Raw genomic sequence first — 17,821 nt, forward strand, 5'->3', positions numbered from 1 at the left:
ATCAGTTTTGGAAAATAAGGTGAAGAAAAATATAACAACATTTAAAAGAATTGCAAACAAAACTCAGGAAAATGGAGTTCATCATGTTCAACAACAACAACAACAGCAACAACAACAACAACAACAACAACAGCAACAACAACAACAGCAACAACATAGAGAAGAAGATTTTTTGGATCAAATTCCTGATTTCATTGATGCCCTCTTTCCCTCAGAAACTAACACCACAAGAGGAGGAGAAAAAAATAACAACATTTATTTGCCATCTACTTCAAGCTCAAATTATCAACTAATATCAGAAACCACCAATTTACCAGCAGCCAATTTGAAGTGTAATTATCATCAACCTAACATACAAATTGAAGAAGAAGAAGAAAAAGAAACAGATCTGACTTATATAATTGATAAATATTGTAGTAAAACAGGTGAATCAATTAATAATGATTATCAACAACTAATGGTGTCGTTTCCTGAAAATACAATATTAAGTTCAGGTTTGAATGAAGATGCATATGTTAATCAACAACAACAACAAAATACCTATTACAATGCACCTCCAAATTTATATCATGAACATTCATTGACATTCCTTGATCCAACAGTGTCACCATCTACCTCAGGAGCAGGAAATCCATTACCCACTTTGGGTTTATCTCTAAATACAATTTCAAGTTCAGATTGGAATGAAGATGTATATGTTAATCAACCACAACAACAACAATTATTAGTATCTAAAGATCAACAGCTTTCAAATACAAATACAAGCTACAATGTACCTCAGATACATGCTGATGGAAATTTAAAGCATGTACATTCATTGCCACCAACAGTGTCACCATCTATCTCAGGAGCAGGATCCACATCTGGAAATTCATCATCCACTTTGGGTTTATTATCTCTTTCAAACCAAGATGAGAAAATAACAAGGGAAGTGAGTTTATTATCTCTTTCAAACCAAGATGAGAAAATAACAAGGAAGCGGAAAAAGGAAGAAAGGAAAAAGAAAAAGAAGGAAGAAAAGAAAAAAAAGAAGGAAGAAAAGAAGAAGAAGAAGGAAGAGAAAAAGAAAAAGGAGGAAGAACTTTCTGCAAAGCGAATAAAATATTTGGTTATACAAACTATAAAACAATCATTCCCAATATTATCTGAAGAACCTCCAACCCCATTGACTTTGCCAGTCTCCTCATCATCATCATCATCATCATCATCATTATCATCATCATCATCATCATCATCATCATCATCATCATCATCATCATCCAAAAAAAGAAAAAAAAAGAAAAATAGTTGTTAAAATTTAGTTGGTTTTGATTGTTAAGGTTTATAAAATTTTCTTCATTGTCAGTAGGATTTATAAATAAATAAAAGAAAAATTTGAATTAGTTAAACCATGTACTGTATATATTTTTTAGTACAAATTAACAAATTTATAGATCTACTAAAGAATTGGAATCTGCTAAAGCTCAAGTGCAACTATAATAGTATGAAATATTTTTACCATATGCAGCAAAAATAGAGCTGTATAGTCCTTCGAATGTACAAGCTGGGTGTAGTGGAGTTTCGAGAATATAATAAGTTTTTTTGTTACAAAAGAATAAAATGAAACCTTTTTTCGAGGAACATTTTACTTTCATCCTAGACTGAGAGAGTGTGCTAGCCAAAGCTCCTCCGTTTTAAAGCAATTTATTATACATTATGGAGATTGAACTATTGGTTTTAGTTGAAGCTCTGAGGACAGAATTAAATTACCTACGGGACGAAGTACAGCAGTTGAAAGAGCATCAGGCGAAAAGAAATGAGGAGACCAGCTTTAAAAAAAACACTTGGAAAGTTGTTAAGGATAGAGGTCTTAAGAAAACTTTGGTAATAAATTATCTATCAGCTCACCCACAAGATGAACTTCATTCAGATTACAGTGCTTAAAGTAACAGTTACCTAATTTTTAATTAAAGCTCTTCTAACCTTTGATATATATTGATGAAAATATCCTTGAAAAAACAACTATTCTAATAAAATTTTAATCATCACAAACACTTTATGACCTCTTGTTCTTTTAAGCTTTGTATAACAGCAATTATAAAAACTTAGCCCAGACTTGTGGCTGTGCTTGTTCTGCCTGACTTGTCATTGGGTGTGCTTGTTCTGCCTGACTGACTTGTCACTGGCTGTGCTTGTTCTGCCTGACTGACTTGTCACTGGCTGTGCTTGTTCTGCCTGACTTGTCATTGGGTGTGCTTGTTCTGCCTGACTGACTTGTCACTGGCTGTGCTTGTTCTGCCTGACTTACTTGTCACTGGCTGTACTTGTTCTGCCTGACTGACTTGTCACTGGCTGTGCTTGTTCTTCCTGACTTACTTGTCACTGGCTGTACTTGTTCTGCCTGACTGTGACTTGTCACTGGCTTTATTTACTTAAATCATTATTACCATTGATATGTTGAGGGTAATTATAACTGTATATAATTAAAGTCAGAATTATCCTTTATTAACTTATTTACCTTAAATTAAACCTCACATTAGTACAAGCCAGGAATTTTTTGGGGGTGCCTAATTTAAAAAATCAAAACTATTAATAATGTCATCAATTCTCATTATATATTTCTACACAATAATAACTCCAATAATCATATGTCTATTCTCATATAAAAATGAACAGTAGACCTAATAAAAATGGGCACACTACATGTTTGTACATGAATGTATTTTTCATTTAAAACACTTTTAATAACCATAGGAAAGTTGGAACCAAACATTATCACTAGTCGTCCTTTGAAATTTTTAAGTATACTAACGATAGTCATATAAAAATTCCCAATTGGTTCATTGATTATAAGTATATTGGCATTTGAATATTCTTTATTAATACAAGTTTCTTTAACTATATGCCTAATATACCCGTTTGGTAACCATTTAACTGCAGTTATATACTCTAATCTTTCTGTGTTTTCTGTTGGAATAATGCTCACACCTCGATTCAGCAAAAAACTCTCAACCCATCCACCACGAGCATAAATAGACACCACAGTGTCCTTTGGGTTTATAAAACTCATTATTTCATCAAGTTCCTTCTTGGTAAGTATATGCTTTCCAAAAATAAAAATGTGCTCTTGCCAATAACAATCGTTAGCATAATTACAAATATTTTGAAGATGTTCTAATCTTATTTTTGATGCACAATTTAAGACAGTAGATTTCGGCTGGAAATAAGCAATCTCACCTTGCCAAGATAATCGTTCATCTTCAGAAAAGAATGATGAACGTGGATAACCATCTATTGGTAGTTCAGGGTGGAATTGAGGTGAAAATTTATTATTTATATGATGTCCCCAGAATGGAACATGTGCAACTGAAAGATCTTGCAACAGAATGTGATCTAAATCAGTTTCAATATTTACTAACTTAGGTAGAGAGGATTTCTTTTTCTTTGGGTGTATCATTAACATTATTAAATGTAAAGATGCACCATGAAATAAATCTGTTTGGTTGCCTTCAGGAAATTCTTTGATTATTATGATATATGTACTGTAAAATAGAATAATTAAATAAAATAAAGTTAATATAACCTGATAACAGTTCATATAAAAAAAAAGGAGTAACATTAATCCCATACTTAAAACCATATAATAACCATGTACTCCATAGATTAATTTCCACATAAAATAAGTAATCATTAAACATGCTACTAGAAATAAGACATTTGTGTCATCTATAGTACATATACCAATTCCTAAGCAGAAATATATAACCATATATTGAATTTGCTTCCTGCAAACTTCTCTGTTTCTTTCACATATTAGGCAAAAAAAAAGTGCAACAAAATTAACTTCTCTAAGCCCTGAATAATACCAAAAAAGACCACAAAGAACTGTCCACAGGTTAAATATGTGTGTACTATAAACATCATCTAAATACAGTTGAATTTCATATGAAAGTGGTTGCCAAATGAAATCTTCTAACAGCAACATCATGATGATAATGATGATGATGATGGAAGCCAATCAATAAGTCTATTCTTACTTAAACATCCTGTAGACAAAAGAAAAAAATATGATTTAGATTATTTCCACACCATACTACACATACATACATAAATCAGTGATGTTTCTTATATTTATAGACTTCCCCATCTTTATATATATGAAGATCAATAGTTCGAAGAATATCCCCTAAACATTCTAAATTGTTTTCAGATTTTGTTTTAGGAAGGCAGTTTAATCTTTTAAGATTTTGTTTGGGGAGAGAACAGAGAAGAATAGTCTCTAACCAATTTACACATTTAAATTTTTTCATAAGTAAATTATACAAATTATATATAACAATTCTTGTTACTTCATTTACATATTTTACAGTAGGTGATCGATTATATACATTACTTAAATTATCTTTTAGGTCATATATATCGGTATGGGACAGAAGAATGGGTTTAATACATCTTTCATTCAATATAGGTTTTCTAATTAGAGAATAAGGTATTTTTCCTTGTATAGTCCAAATAGATTCCATAAGAGCCCATCCTTGATATCGTAACGTATTTTCTAAGAGAATAATGTATAATTTGATAATATGAATTATTTTTAGGAGTTTGTATAAATAATAACTGAATTGTCTTCGAATAAAATCAAGAATAAATTCACATCGGTAATGATCCCATTTTCCATTTATTATTAAAAACCCAATATTTTGACATATATCTATATATGTGTCAAACATAACTGATATAATATTATTAAATTCACTATCTAACATATCAAACATTGGCAAATAAATATGCTTTATATTATAATTATAAAGATTAATTGAATAATTTAATATATCAATAAAATATTTACCCAAATTTTAACTTGTGAATCAGTAATAACATCTCCCATTATTTTTTTATTTAATAAAAAATCAAATGGTATGGTAAATAAATTTGTTTTTGGTATACGACTACACTCAGGAACAGTACTTACTGTGATTACAGGAACAGATGAACTGGTCTATAAACCCTCATAATTTGCCTGTTTATATACCTTCCATCCCAGGTATACAATAATTACTATCTCTATTATAATCTCATTTGTGTTATTATTATCTTTCCATAAAATATAGTGAGACTAAGACGTGGAGGTAGGGGAAGGGGGATGGGGGTGCATCCAAGAATCTTTCTATCAAGTCGATAATATGGTCAGATTGTCGACGTCCTTATTTTTGCAAGCGTCCATGAACACATCATCTTCTTCATCAGTGAAGTGTCGCCACTGCCATCCTTGACCCCGACTCAAAACTTAATTTAACCCCCAAAAAATATAAAAATTGGTGTTCTATGATAGTGTATAAACACTATAAACCTCATTGAGATGGTAACTAAAATACAAAGTTAGTTGGTATAGTTTGACAACCTGTTGTAACATATCTATATTTATAATATAATAATTAATATATCGTCAGTTTAAATGTACATTTTTTTATATAAAATAGGATGAAATAAAATATTAATATACAGTTATTCCTCATCATTGATATTTGCACATTGAGCACATATTAAATCAAAACTATTAAAACGTGTAAATCTTACCGCTACCATATCACACCAATTGATTTTTTGTTTTAGAGCAAAATATTCATCCTTTAGAGATTTAGAACAATGAAGACAGTAGTAGCGTTCACTTATATTAATTTCATTAAATGTCGCCAATTGTTGTCCAAGAATTGTATTAATATCTTTTTCAAATGAATTATTCAATTCAATTTCAAATACATCAAATTTTAAATTGTTGGTGATTGTTGCAATCATATGATGTTCACAAATTACATCTTTTCCTTTAAATAATCGAACTAATGAAAATGTTGGCATAGTTTGAAATGTTATTAACATATCTGTATAAATGATATAATAATTATAACTTGGATGATATTCACCATTAAAGGTGCATTTTGTTTTTAACCAAAATATAAAATCTGGTGTTCTATGATAAGATAATGCATAGGCACTATAAATCTCACTGTAAGTTAACGGAGGTGGTAACCAACAATTGCATTCACCATCATATTCATGTCGGTCATATAAATTATATATAGAGAGAACATCATCTAGACATCTTTGAAAACTCCCATCTATTGTAATAACACAAAATTTTTCCATATAAGAATTACAATAATGGTCATAACAGTACATATATATACTTGAAATAGATGAACAAATAACTAAAACATTGTCTTCACAACTCCTTTCTTGCACCTGACACATTTCAGTACTTACAGGAATTATAAAGTTACGTAGTCCCAAAATACAATACATAATCCAACATAAATCCTGATTCCTCTTACTTACCATTAGTAGATATACATTAATATTTAAATTATAACAGGGTTTATTTTGTTCAGATAAAATGTTTCTAAATTTGATTACTGAAATTTCTTTCACTTTTTTTCTCCAGTCTTCCTCCCTATTAATATCAGAAGAATCTGGCATAAGCACCAATACATCAAAAGAAAAAGAAAAAGAATTAAACATAGAAAATGAACAAATAGCATTTTGCGGTAACTGTTGTACAAGTGGTGATTGTGGCTGCGATTCGATAATTAAAAATTGCAAAGATGAATGCCGCTTTACTATCTTCAAAACTATACTGACTATATCCACTCCAGGAACATAATCGACACGTGTAATTTCACCTTTACTTGGAACATGATTGATTAGAAGGGCCTGTTCACAATAATATGTTTGTTCTGACGATTGAAGAATTATATTTTCTGTCAGATAGAGTGCAGAATGTACCTTATAATGATTAATATTAGATTGCTGTAAGTTTTGAAAAGAAAAAAGAAAAATAACTGTATATCCATAAAAAATATCCAGAACAGTTGACGTGGGATACATTCGAAGACAAATATTTAACAATTGTAAAATTTCATCTGTATCCCGAGAGAACATTGTCATAGCTGTCACTAAAGACCACACTTTGTTTTTGTTTATCATACCTTTTAAAGGATGATTAACACTCGTCATTGTTTTTAATGTTGATGTAAACATAGGATGATCATTCAATAACTCAAATAGTTCAGAGTCTTTTTTTTCTTGACCCATTTTCGACCAGTTATTCATTTTAGTCTCGATCATCTTTAGAAGGCCTCTCATACAGTATCTTCCATCGGTTATGTTGTATTTGATGTAACATAATTGTTCCACAATATAGGATGCATTGTAAAGAGACAAATTACCATCTTCATTGCTATGTAGAAGTGGACTAGGGAAAAGAGTATATGAATCCCATATTAATCGATGATAAAGAGTGCGGAATGGCATGTATGACGAGTCAAGAATAACATGGCTCCAAATTTTACAAACTCTGGAACAAATAATTAAAAGATGACGATATGGAACAAGTGCAAATATGTTTTTTAATAACACCTGTGGTAGGGACGACATTTTTTGGATTAGAGTTTGCATCAACACCTGTTGTATTACAGTGTTCAGTAAGCAAAACAGTAAGTAATTCAAGTAGGGTAGTAGTAGTAGTAGTAGTCTTTTTTTTTTTAATCAGGGACTCAAATTTCTTTTTTTTCAACTATCCATCAGGGTGTTTGTGACTGTTGTCACATCTGCACACGTTCAATGTTGAATATACTATCCAATATCATTGGATACTAACCAGAAAACTAATCAATATCGACATAGTATAGAGTATATAGTATAGTGCTGGATACTGGAAAACAATCCAACATTGAATGACTCATTCAACATTGAATTACTCATTCAATATTGAATGGTATTCCAATATTTAATATAATATCCAATATCACTTAATACTGGAAAACTACTCAACAGGATAAAAACAATAACATATTTGACTTTGGTTGCATAATTACTTTATTTTTTAAAAATATCTAAATTAAAAATCATATAATTAAAAAAAGAGAAAATTAAGAATGAATAATCTACTGTCAACAATTATTATGTTAATAATATTAATTATTTTCCTAACAGTTATAGTAGTCATTAATTCACGGAAAAAATCTAAAAATACTAAAAAATTATATAAAAAGGAAAACAATTACAATTCCATCAGCCATGACACAACACCAGAGTCCATTGAGCTAATAAAAGATGTAGGAGGAGGAGTGGGAGGGGAATTACACAACGCAGGAGTAGTGGGAGGGGAATTATACAACGCAGGAGAAGGAGTAGAGTTACATGATGCAGGGGAAGGAGGAGCAGAAGAATTACAAGACGATGGAGAGGGAGGAGGAGGAGGAGGAGGAGGAGGAAGAGGAAGAGAATTACAAGACACTGGAGAAGGAGGAGTAGGAGGAGAATTACAAGATGCTGGAGAAGGAAGAGGAGGAGGAGGAGAATTACATGATGCCGGAGAAGGAAGAGGAGGAGGAGGAGGAGGAGTAGGAGAATTACAAGATGTCGGAGAAGGAGGAGGAGGAGAAGAAGGCGGAGTAGAATTACAAACAAGTGAAAATGAGTCCTCTGGCGTTCCTCACGTCATCAGTCAAATGGAATCCGTCGAACAACCTCATGAATTACTTCAAGAATTATTACAATCCTCCACAGATTCATCTGAACTTCGAAAATCCCAAATGAAATCCAAACTTATAGAATCATTATTCTCGCCATTTATCGAAGACATAAAAACTTATAAAGGTCTCTTTATTGTTCCCAAACCACCAATTTCGTATAATCCTAAAACTATTACTGAAACTGATAAGACACTAATTCAACCCTTTAATAAATTCCTTAGTTATTATGATGAAATCCACAACTTTACCAATGGTTATTCTGCATATTACATAAATAAACTATATACAAATTCTAATATTGATAGGGGATATTATACAAAAAATCCAATTATATTAATATTTCCATGGAATTTCGATAATTTCACACCTGATATTTATACAGATCGACGTGAAATAAAAGACGTCAAATTAAAGAACAATTTAGATGCATCACGTAAAAAATGTTGAAAGGAAGGAAAACGATTTTACATGAACAAATTGTTGATATCATGTACCCATGCTGCAAGTCAAGATATATTTAATTGTGGATTTTATTCGGACAGTTTCCCAATGAAAGAAAATTCACTACCCCCATTCGTGGTTATGAAACTTGAACTCGAAGACGGTCATAATGAGGTGGAATGTAAAATGTTAGCTAAGAATATTAATTCCTCAGACACATTTGCTAGCATTAAATTTAACATTTATGTGGAAGTCGAGAAAGAAGAACAAACAAAAGAATCACATGGAGGAGGAGAATTACAAAATGCAGGAGAAGGAGTAGGAAAGGTAAAAACTTCACAAACAGTAGAAGGAGGAGGAGGAGGAGGAGGAGGAGGAGGAGGAGAACCACAAACAGTTGGAGGAGGAGGAGGAGGAGACCCACAAACAGTTGGAGGAGAAGGAGGAGGAGGAGGAGACCCACAAACAGTTGGAGGAGGAGAAGGAGGAGGAGACCCACAAACAGTTGGAGGAGAAGGAGGAGGAGGAGGAGGAGACCCACAAACAGTTGGAGGAGGAGAAGGAGGAGGAGACCCACAAACAGTTGGAGGAGAAGGAGGAGGAGGAGGAGGAGGAGACCCACAAACAGTTGGAGGAGGAGAAGGAGGAGGAGGAGGAGACCCACAAACAGTTGGAGGAGAAGGAGGAGGAGGAGGAGGAGAACCACAAACAGTTGGAGGAGGAGGAGGAGGAGGAGAACCACAAACAGTTGGAGGAGGAGGAGGAGGAGACCCACAAACAGTTGGAGGAGAAGGAGGAGGAGGAGACCCACAAACAGTTGGAGGAGGAGAAGGAGGAGGAGGAGGACGAGGAGAACCACAAACAGTTGGAGGAGGAGGAGGAGGAGACCCACAAACAGTTGGAGGAGAAGGAGGAGGAGGAGGAGACCCACAAACAGTTGGAGGAGGAGAAGGAGGAGGAGGAGGAGGAGGAGACCCACAAACAGTTGGAGGAGGAGAAGGAGGAGGAGGAGGAGGAGGAGACCCACAAACAGTTGGAGGAGAAGGAGGAGGAGACCCACAAACAGTTGGAGGAGAAGGAGGAGGAGGAGGAGGAGACCCACAAACAGTTGGAAGAGGAGAAGGAGGAGGAGGAGGAGGAGAACCACAAACAGTTGGAGGAGGAGGAGGAGGAGGAGGATCACATAGAACCCCCCACCAAAAAAAAGATAAAAAAAACTGGATTCAGTTTAGTGGAAGAAAACGTATTTATCTTGACCCAGACGCTGGTCTTATAGAGTCATTTTAATTTTATTTACTCTGATATATAAAAGGCCCGGAGATTTTATATACTCTGGTATATAAAACGTCAAAAAAGTATATAAAACTATCAATTGAATATCAAATTAAAGGTTCCCACCAGGCTTCTGTGCTGGCTGGGGTTCAAGTCTCCTGGTGGGAAAGTGTTCTCAAGTTGTATAACTTCACTCTCGTGTTTAGGAGAGTTGTGAATCAAGCATAGACATAGTGTTCTCCCATATTAACAGGGACTTGATGAAAAACGTAAAAATGATAGTCATCCTTAAGAATTATTTGACTCTAAAATTCAGGGATGGTCAACTTCTTGGGCTGCTCCCAAGAGAACTGTTGCCGTCCAAAATGTCCATAACACGACGTATCACTGTAAATTGGTCTCTTTAAGCCCAGCTCCTTGACAATATGTCCTAGTCGTAGATCAAAGTTGTGGTTAACAATCTTCAGAAGCTGTTTTGATGTGTACTGTGAGGTGCCATAGTGGAAGATGCTGATGCTTATGGGGTGCACAACACTAATGGCGTAAGATACCTGAACCAAACAGCGTCTACATAATTTGTTTTTCACCAGTGACTTGGCAACCCATCGGGCGGCATAGGCCGCTGAGCGGTCAATCTTTGTGTAATCTTTGCCAGAGAATGCTCCCCCGCCGTGAGCGCCCCACCCACCGTAAGTGTCAACGATGATTTTCCTACCAGTTAGCCCAACGTTACCTTGAGGTCCACCCATGATGAATTCTCTGCAAGGGTTGATGTGGTATTTCGTTTGAGTATCTATATATTTTTCAGGAATAATGACCTTGATGACCTTCTCTATAACCTCGTCACGCAAAGCTTCGACAGTAATTTGTTCCGAGTGCTGCACAGAAGCGACAACAGTGTTCACTCTTTTGGGAATAACAGCTCCTTGATCGAAGGCATACTGGCATGTGACTTGAGTCTTACAGTCAGGTCGCGCCTGTCATGTTCACAGAAAATGGTACCATCCGTTTTCTATGTGCGGCGGCTGAGACGCCAGAGAGAGGAGGTAAACAAGAGAGCGTACAGGACGCCCGCCAAGCTTGGTAGCTACTAGTCATGTAATCATATTAAGTATTAAAGTCAGTAACCAAGTCATGACTTTACATCAACCCTACAACCAAGACTTCCTCAGTAACACACAAACACCACATTGGCGACGAGGATGAACTGTGAACGCAGGTATTTGTTCAGTTTCAAACACAAGGGAGAAGCATTCTGCCTGGAGGAGGAAGAGAAGCTGTGAGCGCCATACCCGATGCTGTATGCTAACCGATGCTGTGTGCTAACCAATGCTGTGTGCTAAACGATGCTGTGTGCTAACCAATGCTGTGTGCTACCCAAGCTGTGTGCTACCCAAGCTGTGCTGAAGAAACTGTGTACTGAGGAATCTGCCGACGTTGTGTACGAAACGACGCTGTGATGTGTACAAAACCTGATGTTTTGGTTACGAAACGACGCTTCGTGCTACAAAATTCATCACACTGAACTGACTGCTGTACCGACTGCTGTACCAACTGCTGCACCAACTGCTGCACCAACTGCTGTACCAACTGCTGTGCCATCTGCTGTGCTGCTGCTGTGAGTAGGAACAACACATGTACACAAGGGCTAGGTAAGAAGTCAGTTGCTGCTATATTGTGCACTGTTGTGAACTTTTGCATTAAAATGCTTGTGTGCTTTGCAAAATTAAAGTAATTACAGTGAATTCTTGACTAACATATACAGTGCAGTAAGTGTTTAATATTCTGAGGAACATTTAAGTGATAAGTTACATTTATTCAGTAAAAATGGCAAATATACCTCAGTTTCCTGCATTTGATCCTGACTGTGACCAGACAAACCTGTCACAGAGGTGGGTCAAATGGCTTAAAAAGTTTGAAAATTTGTTGATAGTTTCTGACATCAAAAGTGCTGAAAGAAAGCGTGCCTTTCTACTTCATTATGCAGGTGATAGAGTTTGTGACATCTTTGACACACTGAAAGACACTGGTGGTGCCAAAGATTATGACACTGCCAAAGCCAAACTAACAGAGCATTTCAAACCAAGGCAAAATACTGCTATGGAAATTATGCATTTCAGGAGAGCAAAACAACTCTCTAATGAAACTGTGGATCAATACCACACACGTCTGCAGGGTTTAGCAGCCCATTGTGAGTTTGCTGATGTTGACAAAGAAATCAAACAGCAAATAATTGAATCATGTACATCTACACGTCTTCGTCGAAGAGCTCTAGAACTTGTTGATGATGACAGTTCTCTTACCAAGATACTGGATATGGCTCGTCGAATGGAAGATGCTGCACGTGATGCTCGTGTCATGGAGTGCAGTGCTAATAACGGTTCTGCCACTGTTACTTACAGTGATGAGGTACGTAAGGTTCAGGGAGGACACCGTGATCAAAGAAGATATCATGGCAAACCTAACAGTAAATTTAGCAGAGAACCACGTCACAACTGGGGTCAAGGAACAAGGCTCAAGCAGTCACAACGACCCACATCAGAGGGTGTCAACAATAAATGTTACAATTGTGGAGGAGACTACCCACACCAAGATAATGTTTGTCCTGCTCAAGGTAAGAAGTGCTATGAGTGTGGAAAACTAGGTCATTTTGGTGCTATGTGTCGTTCCGCACTAAAGAAACCACAGTCAATGAATAAAAGCACTGTACGAGGATCAGGTCATAGGGGTCGAGGTGGTAAACACAATATTGCACCTCATATCCAGAATGTTAATAATGTACAAGACAACATTTCATTACAACCAGTCTCAGATGACAGTGAATGTGATTATACTTATGGAGTACAATCAATCACAGAATGGAATGATCTTCCAAACAACCCAGAGACTATAGTATATATTGCTGGTATTTGTCTCAAAGTTCTTATTGACACTGGATCAAACATTGACACCATGGCTGAGTGCCACTATGAAAAATTTAGAAAACAGTTCCCAAAGCTAGAAAAATACAATGGTAAAGCCACTGCCTATGCTTCGAAGTTAGCCTTGCCAGTGATTGGAACTTTAACTGCAGAGATTAAGTCAAAGAATGCAATGCTCATTACTACATTCCATGTTGTTAGGAATGCAAAGGAGTCTTTACTCAGTTACAAGACTTCAACCAAATTGGGGCTACTTCAGCTTTCTAATGCTGTAGCAGTGGAATCTGCAAACAATGTTGATGGTATTGTTGCTGAATTTTCTGATCAATTTAAATCCATAGGTTGTTATACTGATAGCAAAGTACATCTGCATATCAACCCAGATGTAATTCCAGTTGCCCAACCACATCGCCGACAACCATTCCATACTCGCAAGAAAGTCGATGCTGAACTGGATAGGCTGATAGAACTAGATATCATTGAACCAGTAACAGGCCCAACACCATGGGTAAGCCCAATTGTCACTCCACCAAAGCCGAAGAATCCAGAAGAGATACGCATTTGTGTGGACATGCGTGTTCCCAACAAGGCAATAATGCGTGAACGCCATCCTACACCGACTGTAGATGATATGATCTACCGCTTGAATGGTGCAACTATATTCAGCAAGTTAGATTTAAACAAGGGCTATCATCAGCTTGAACTTGATGATGAGAGTCGCTTCATCACAACGTTTACGACACATCGAGGTCTGTATAGGTACAAGCGCCTGAGTTTTGGTATTAATAGTGCTGCCGAGGTATTCCAGCACATCATCAGCCAGGTATTGCAAGATATACCTAATGCTGACAACATGTCTGATGACATCATTGTTTATGGCCGTACCCAAGCTGAACACGACAAAGCTCTTCGTGCAACATTGCAACGCTTACGAGAAAAGAATTTGACGCTAAGACGAGCAAAGTGTGAGTTCAATCAACATAAAATTGAATTCTTTGGACATGTACTTAGTGACAAAGGTCTGTCTCCAGATCCTAAGAAAGTTGCAGATATCAAGAATGCTGCACCTCCTTCAACGTCCACTGAAGTACATAGTTTTCTGGGAATGGCAAACTACTGTTCTCGCTTCATTCCAGATTTTGCTACCATTACAAAGCCTCTACGTGAGCTCCTGAAGAAAAATGCATCATGGTACTGGAGCGATATCGAGCAAAATGCATTTGATGCTGTGAAAGATGCACTAGTAGAGAATGCGACTGCAGCATACTTTGATCCATCAATGGACACTGAGTTAACGGTGGATGCTAGTCCTGTTGGATTAGGTGCTGTTTTAGCCCAACACAAACCTGGTCAACCAGATTCCAGAGTAGTAATTGCCTACGCCAGCCGTTCTCTCACAGATGTTGAGCAACGATACAGTCAGACAGAGAAGGAAGCTCTTGCTCTTGTATGGGGCTGTGAACACTTCAATGTGTATCTGCTTGGTGCACCCTTCACCACGATAGTCACTGACCACAAACCGTTGGAGACCATCTTCAATAATCCAAAGTCCAAACCACCAGCTCGCATTGAGAGATGGGCTCTTCGTCTGCAACCATACAACTTTACGGTGAAATACAAGCCGGGTGCAGGCAATCCCGCTGATTACATCAGTCGACATCCTGCAAACAGTTTCACCATCACCAAGCATCAGCAAGTTGCCGAGGAATATGTACACTCTGTAACCTGTGATGCAGTCCCTAAGGCTCTCACTCTTGATGAAATCCGTACTGCAACCCTGGAGGACCCAACTCTGCAAGCAACAGTGGATGCATTGACTAAGAAAAAGTTTCCACGCATCCCACCCTCAGGAGTTGACCAAGATGCATTCAAAGCACTTGAACGCATCCAGACAGAATTAAGTGTTACGCAACAACGCGACACCGTGCTGCGAGGTACTCGTATCGTGATTCCAGCTGTTCTCCAGCAACGTGCTCTGAAGCTTGCACATCAAGGACACCAAGGTCTTGTTAGGACGAAACAGCTGCTACGAGAAAAGGTGTGGTTTCCTGGCATTGATCGTCAAGCAAAGGATATGCATGATGCCTGTGTCCCTTGCCAAGCTGCAGTGGATACTTCAAGACCAACACCTCTACAACCTTCACCACTACCTGCTGCACCATGGACGGAAGTATCAATGGACTTCTGTGGACCACTACCAACTGGAGAGTACTTGATGGTAGTCATTGATGATCACTCACGTTATCCAGAAGTAGAAATCATCAATTCCACATCTGCAAAGGCCGTCATCCCGAAACTTGACAAGATCTTTTCAAACTTTGGCATTCCTGAAGTTGTCAAGACGGACAATGGACCGCCATTCAATGGACAAGACTTTGTCAACTTTGCTGAGCATATTGGATTCAAACACCGCCGTGTGATGCCACTACATCCTCAAGCAAATGGAGAAGTTGAGAGATTCATGCAACCTCTCATGAAAGCGGTACGCTGTGCTCATGCCGAAGGACGATCCTGGAAACAAGCTATGTATGCTTTTCTCAGGAACTACCGTGCAACACCGCATGGAACACTGGGCAAGTCACCTGGTGAACTTTTATTTGGACGTCCTATGAGAATCGCACTACCCGTCATGCCAGCCGAGGTAACGGATAAACGTCTCGCTCAGAAGGATGCACTAGATAAGGGCAAAATGAAAATTGCTCATGATCAACGTGCAAAGGAACAGTTCATAAAGGTTGGTGACACTGTTCTCGTTAAAAAGAAAAAAGAGGGAAAGTTAGATATGCCGTATGATACAAAACCATATAAAGTGATTAGTGTAAAAGGAACTATGGTAACAGCTAGTAATAGAGATCATAGTATAACACGTAATATGGCTTATTTCAAAGTGATTCCAACTAGTGTAGAAAATGATGAAGTGCAAAGTCGTGCAAAAGAAAAAGAAAAAAATAGTTATAACCCGACAAACAATTCATCAAGGGATGTTATTGCATTTAAGGACTCTCGTCCTAAACGTCATGTTAAACGCCCTACACGATTTGATGATTAATTGTGTTCCTATGTAATGAAAAGTATTTACTTATTGTGCTAAACTAAATTTAATATTGTTTGAATAATGCAGATATCTCATTCAATATTTTGTAACTTTGTAGTACAGTTTCTTTCATGTTTGTTTAACATTGCATATGTATTTTTAACATTGAAATCCTTTGTGGAAAAGATTAAGTTGTTTAAATTCTTTGTGTGCTTAATTAATGTTAAATGTATGCAGTATCTCTTGATATGGTAATAACTTACTTTGTGTCAATAACTTTGCTTTGTGCTACAAGCATGGTAGACATCCTGTATTCATTCTTTTTAAAGAAAAGGAGGGATGTCATGTTCACAGAAAATGGTACCATCCATTTTCTATGTGCGGCGGCTGAGACGCCAGAGAGAGGAGGTAAACAAGAGAGCGTACAGGACGCCCGCCAAGCTTGGTAGCTACTAGTCATGTAATCATATTAAGTATTAAAGTCAGTAACCAAGTCATGACTTTACATCAACCCTACAACCAAGACTTCCTCAGTAACACACAAACACCACAGCGCCCACCAGAACGTCCCATCTCTTCGCAGCTCTGCAATCTTCTGATTGAGACGGTGTGCCAGCATAATAGTTAAGGGCATGCACTCATCGGTCTCATCAGTGGCATAACCAAACATCAGTCCCTGGTCCCCTGAACCAGTGTTGTCATCACTGCGCCCGATGTGTACACCATTAGCAATCTCTGCACACTTTTGCTCCAGGGCCAGAAGAATATTGCAGGTCTTGTAGTCAAAGCCCTTTCGTGAATCATCAAAACCAATTTTCTTAACAATATCACGCACAATTTGTTGATAATTAACTTGGGCCTTGGACGTAATCTCCCCACAGATCAGGATCATACCAGTTTTGGTACACGTTTCACAAGCAACTTTGGCGTCAGGGTCCTGGCTAAGATGGGCATCAAGCACTGAGTCGCTGATCTGATCACAAATTTTGTCGGGGTGGCCTTCGCCTACGCTCTCACTGGTGAAGAGGAACGTCTCATGATCTCCATCCATGCTCTCAGCGCACTATCCTGGGGAACGAAAATGTTACTTCTAAGTACTCTTGAATTTGGGACTAGGTTTCCTTGGCTAGATTTTAACTAAATAAAAATCCGTTATGTAAAGGAATATTATTAAAAACATTGACCTAATTGTGTGAAGAGAGAAAGAGAAAGAGAGAGAACGCAAACCTGGTCACGTGGAGAGAGAGCAACTGAGCAACTGTAAAGCAAGTGTGCAGCTGCTCTGTCTTATAACAAAACTGTGAGTCAAAAAAGAATATGGATCATTTATTTTATTTTGAAATGATTATAAACCATTAAAAAAAAAAACATTATTACTCATTCTAATTGGAAGAGTGAATGTATAATTTGGTAACCTGTAATCCTTAACTCTTTATGAACATAATAATTCCATCTGGCGAAAGGGATAATAATAATATTGTGTCAATAATTATAGAAGTATTTATTAGTCATATATAAAAATGTAATAGAAGGAACAATAAGATTTGAAATTCAATTCATATATTTCCAACCAGTTTCCAAGGTAAACAGCCTCTGTCAAATGGTAGATAAGATACATTATAAATCATCTTTATTATATGTTG

The 17,821-nt window shown here is 36.9% G+C and overlaps 1 protein-coding gene across 1 annotated transcript; it reads right to left on the reverse strand.

The window, feature by feature from the left end:
* Positions 1–10,558: 10,558 nt before the first annotated feature.
* On the reverse strand, positions 10,559–17,229 carry LOC138359119 (S-adenosylmethionine synthase-like; the record flags this gene model as incomplete). The annotated part of the gene is made up of 2 exons (XM_069317835.1): positions 16,696–17,229; positions 10,559–11,191 (listed from the first exon to the last, which is right to left on the reverse strand). Coding segments are annotated over exons 1-2 (1,167 nt in total), but the record flags the coding sequence as incomplete, so codon positions are not given.
* Between the last annotated feature and the right edge of the window lie 592 nt (positions 17,230–17,821).

The sequence above is a fragment of the Procambarus clarkii genome, chromosome 89 (assembly GCF_040958095.1).
Source record: "Procambarus clarkii isolate CNS0578487 chromosome 89, FALCON_Pclarkii_2.0, whole genome shotgun sequence".
NCBI lineage: Eukaryota > Metazoa > Arthropoda > Malacostraca > Decapoda > Cambaridae > Procambarus > Procambarus clarkii.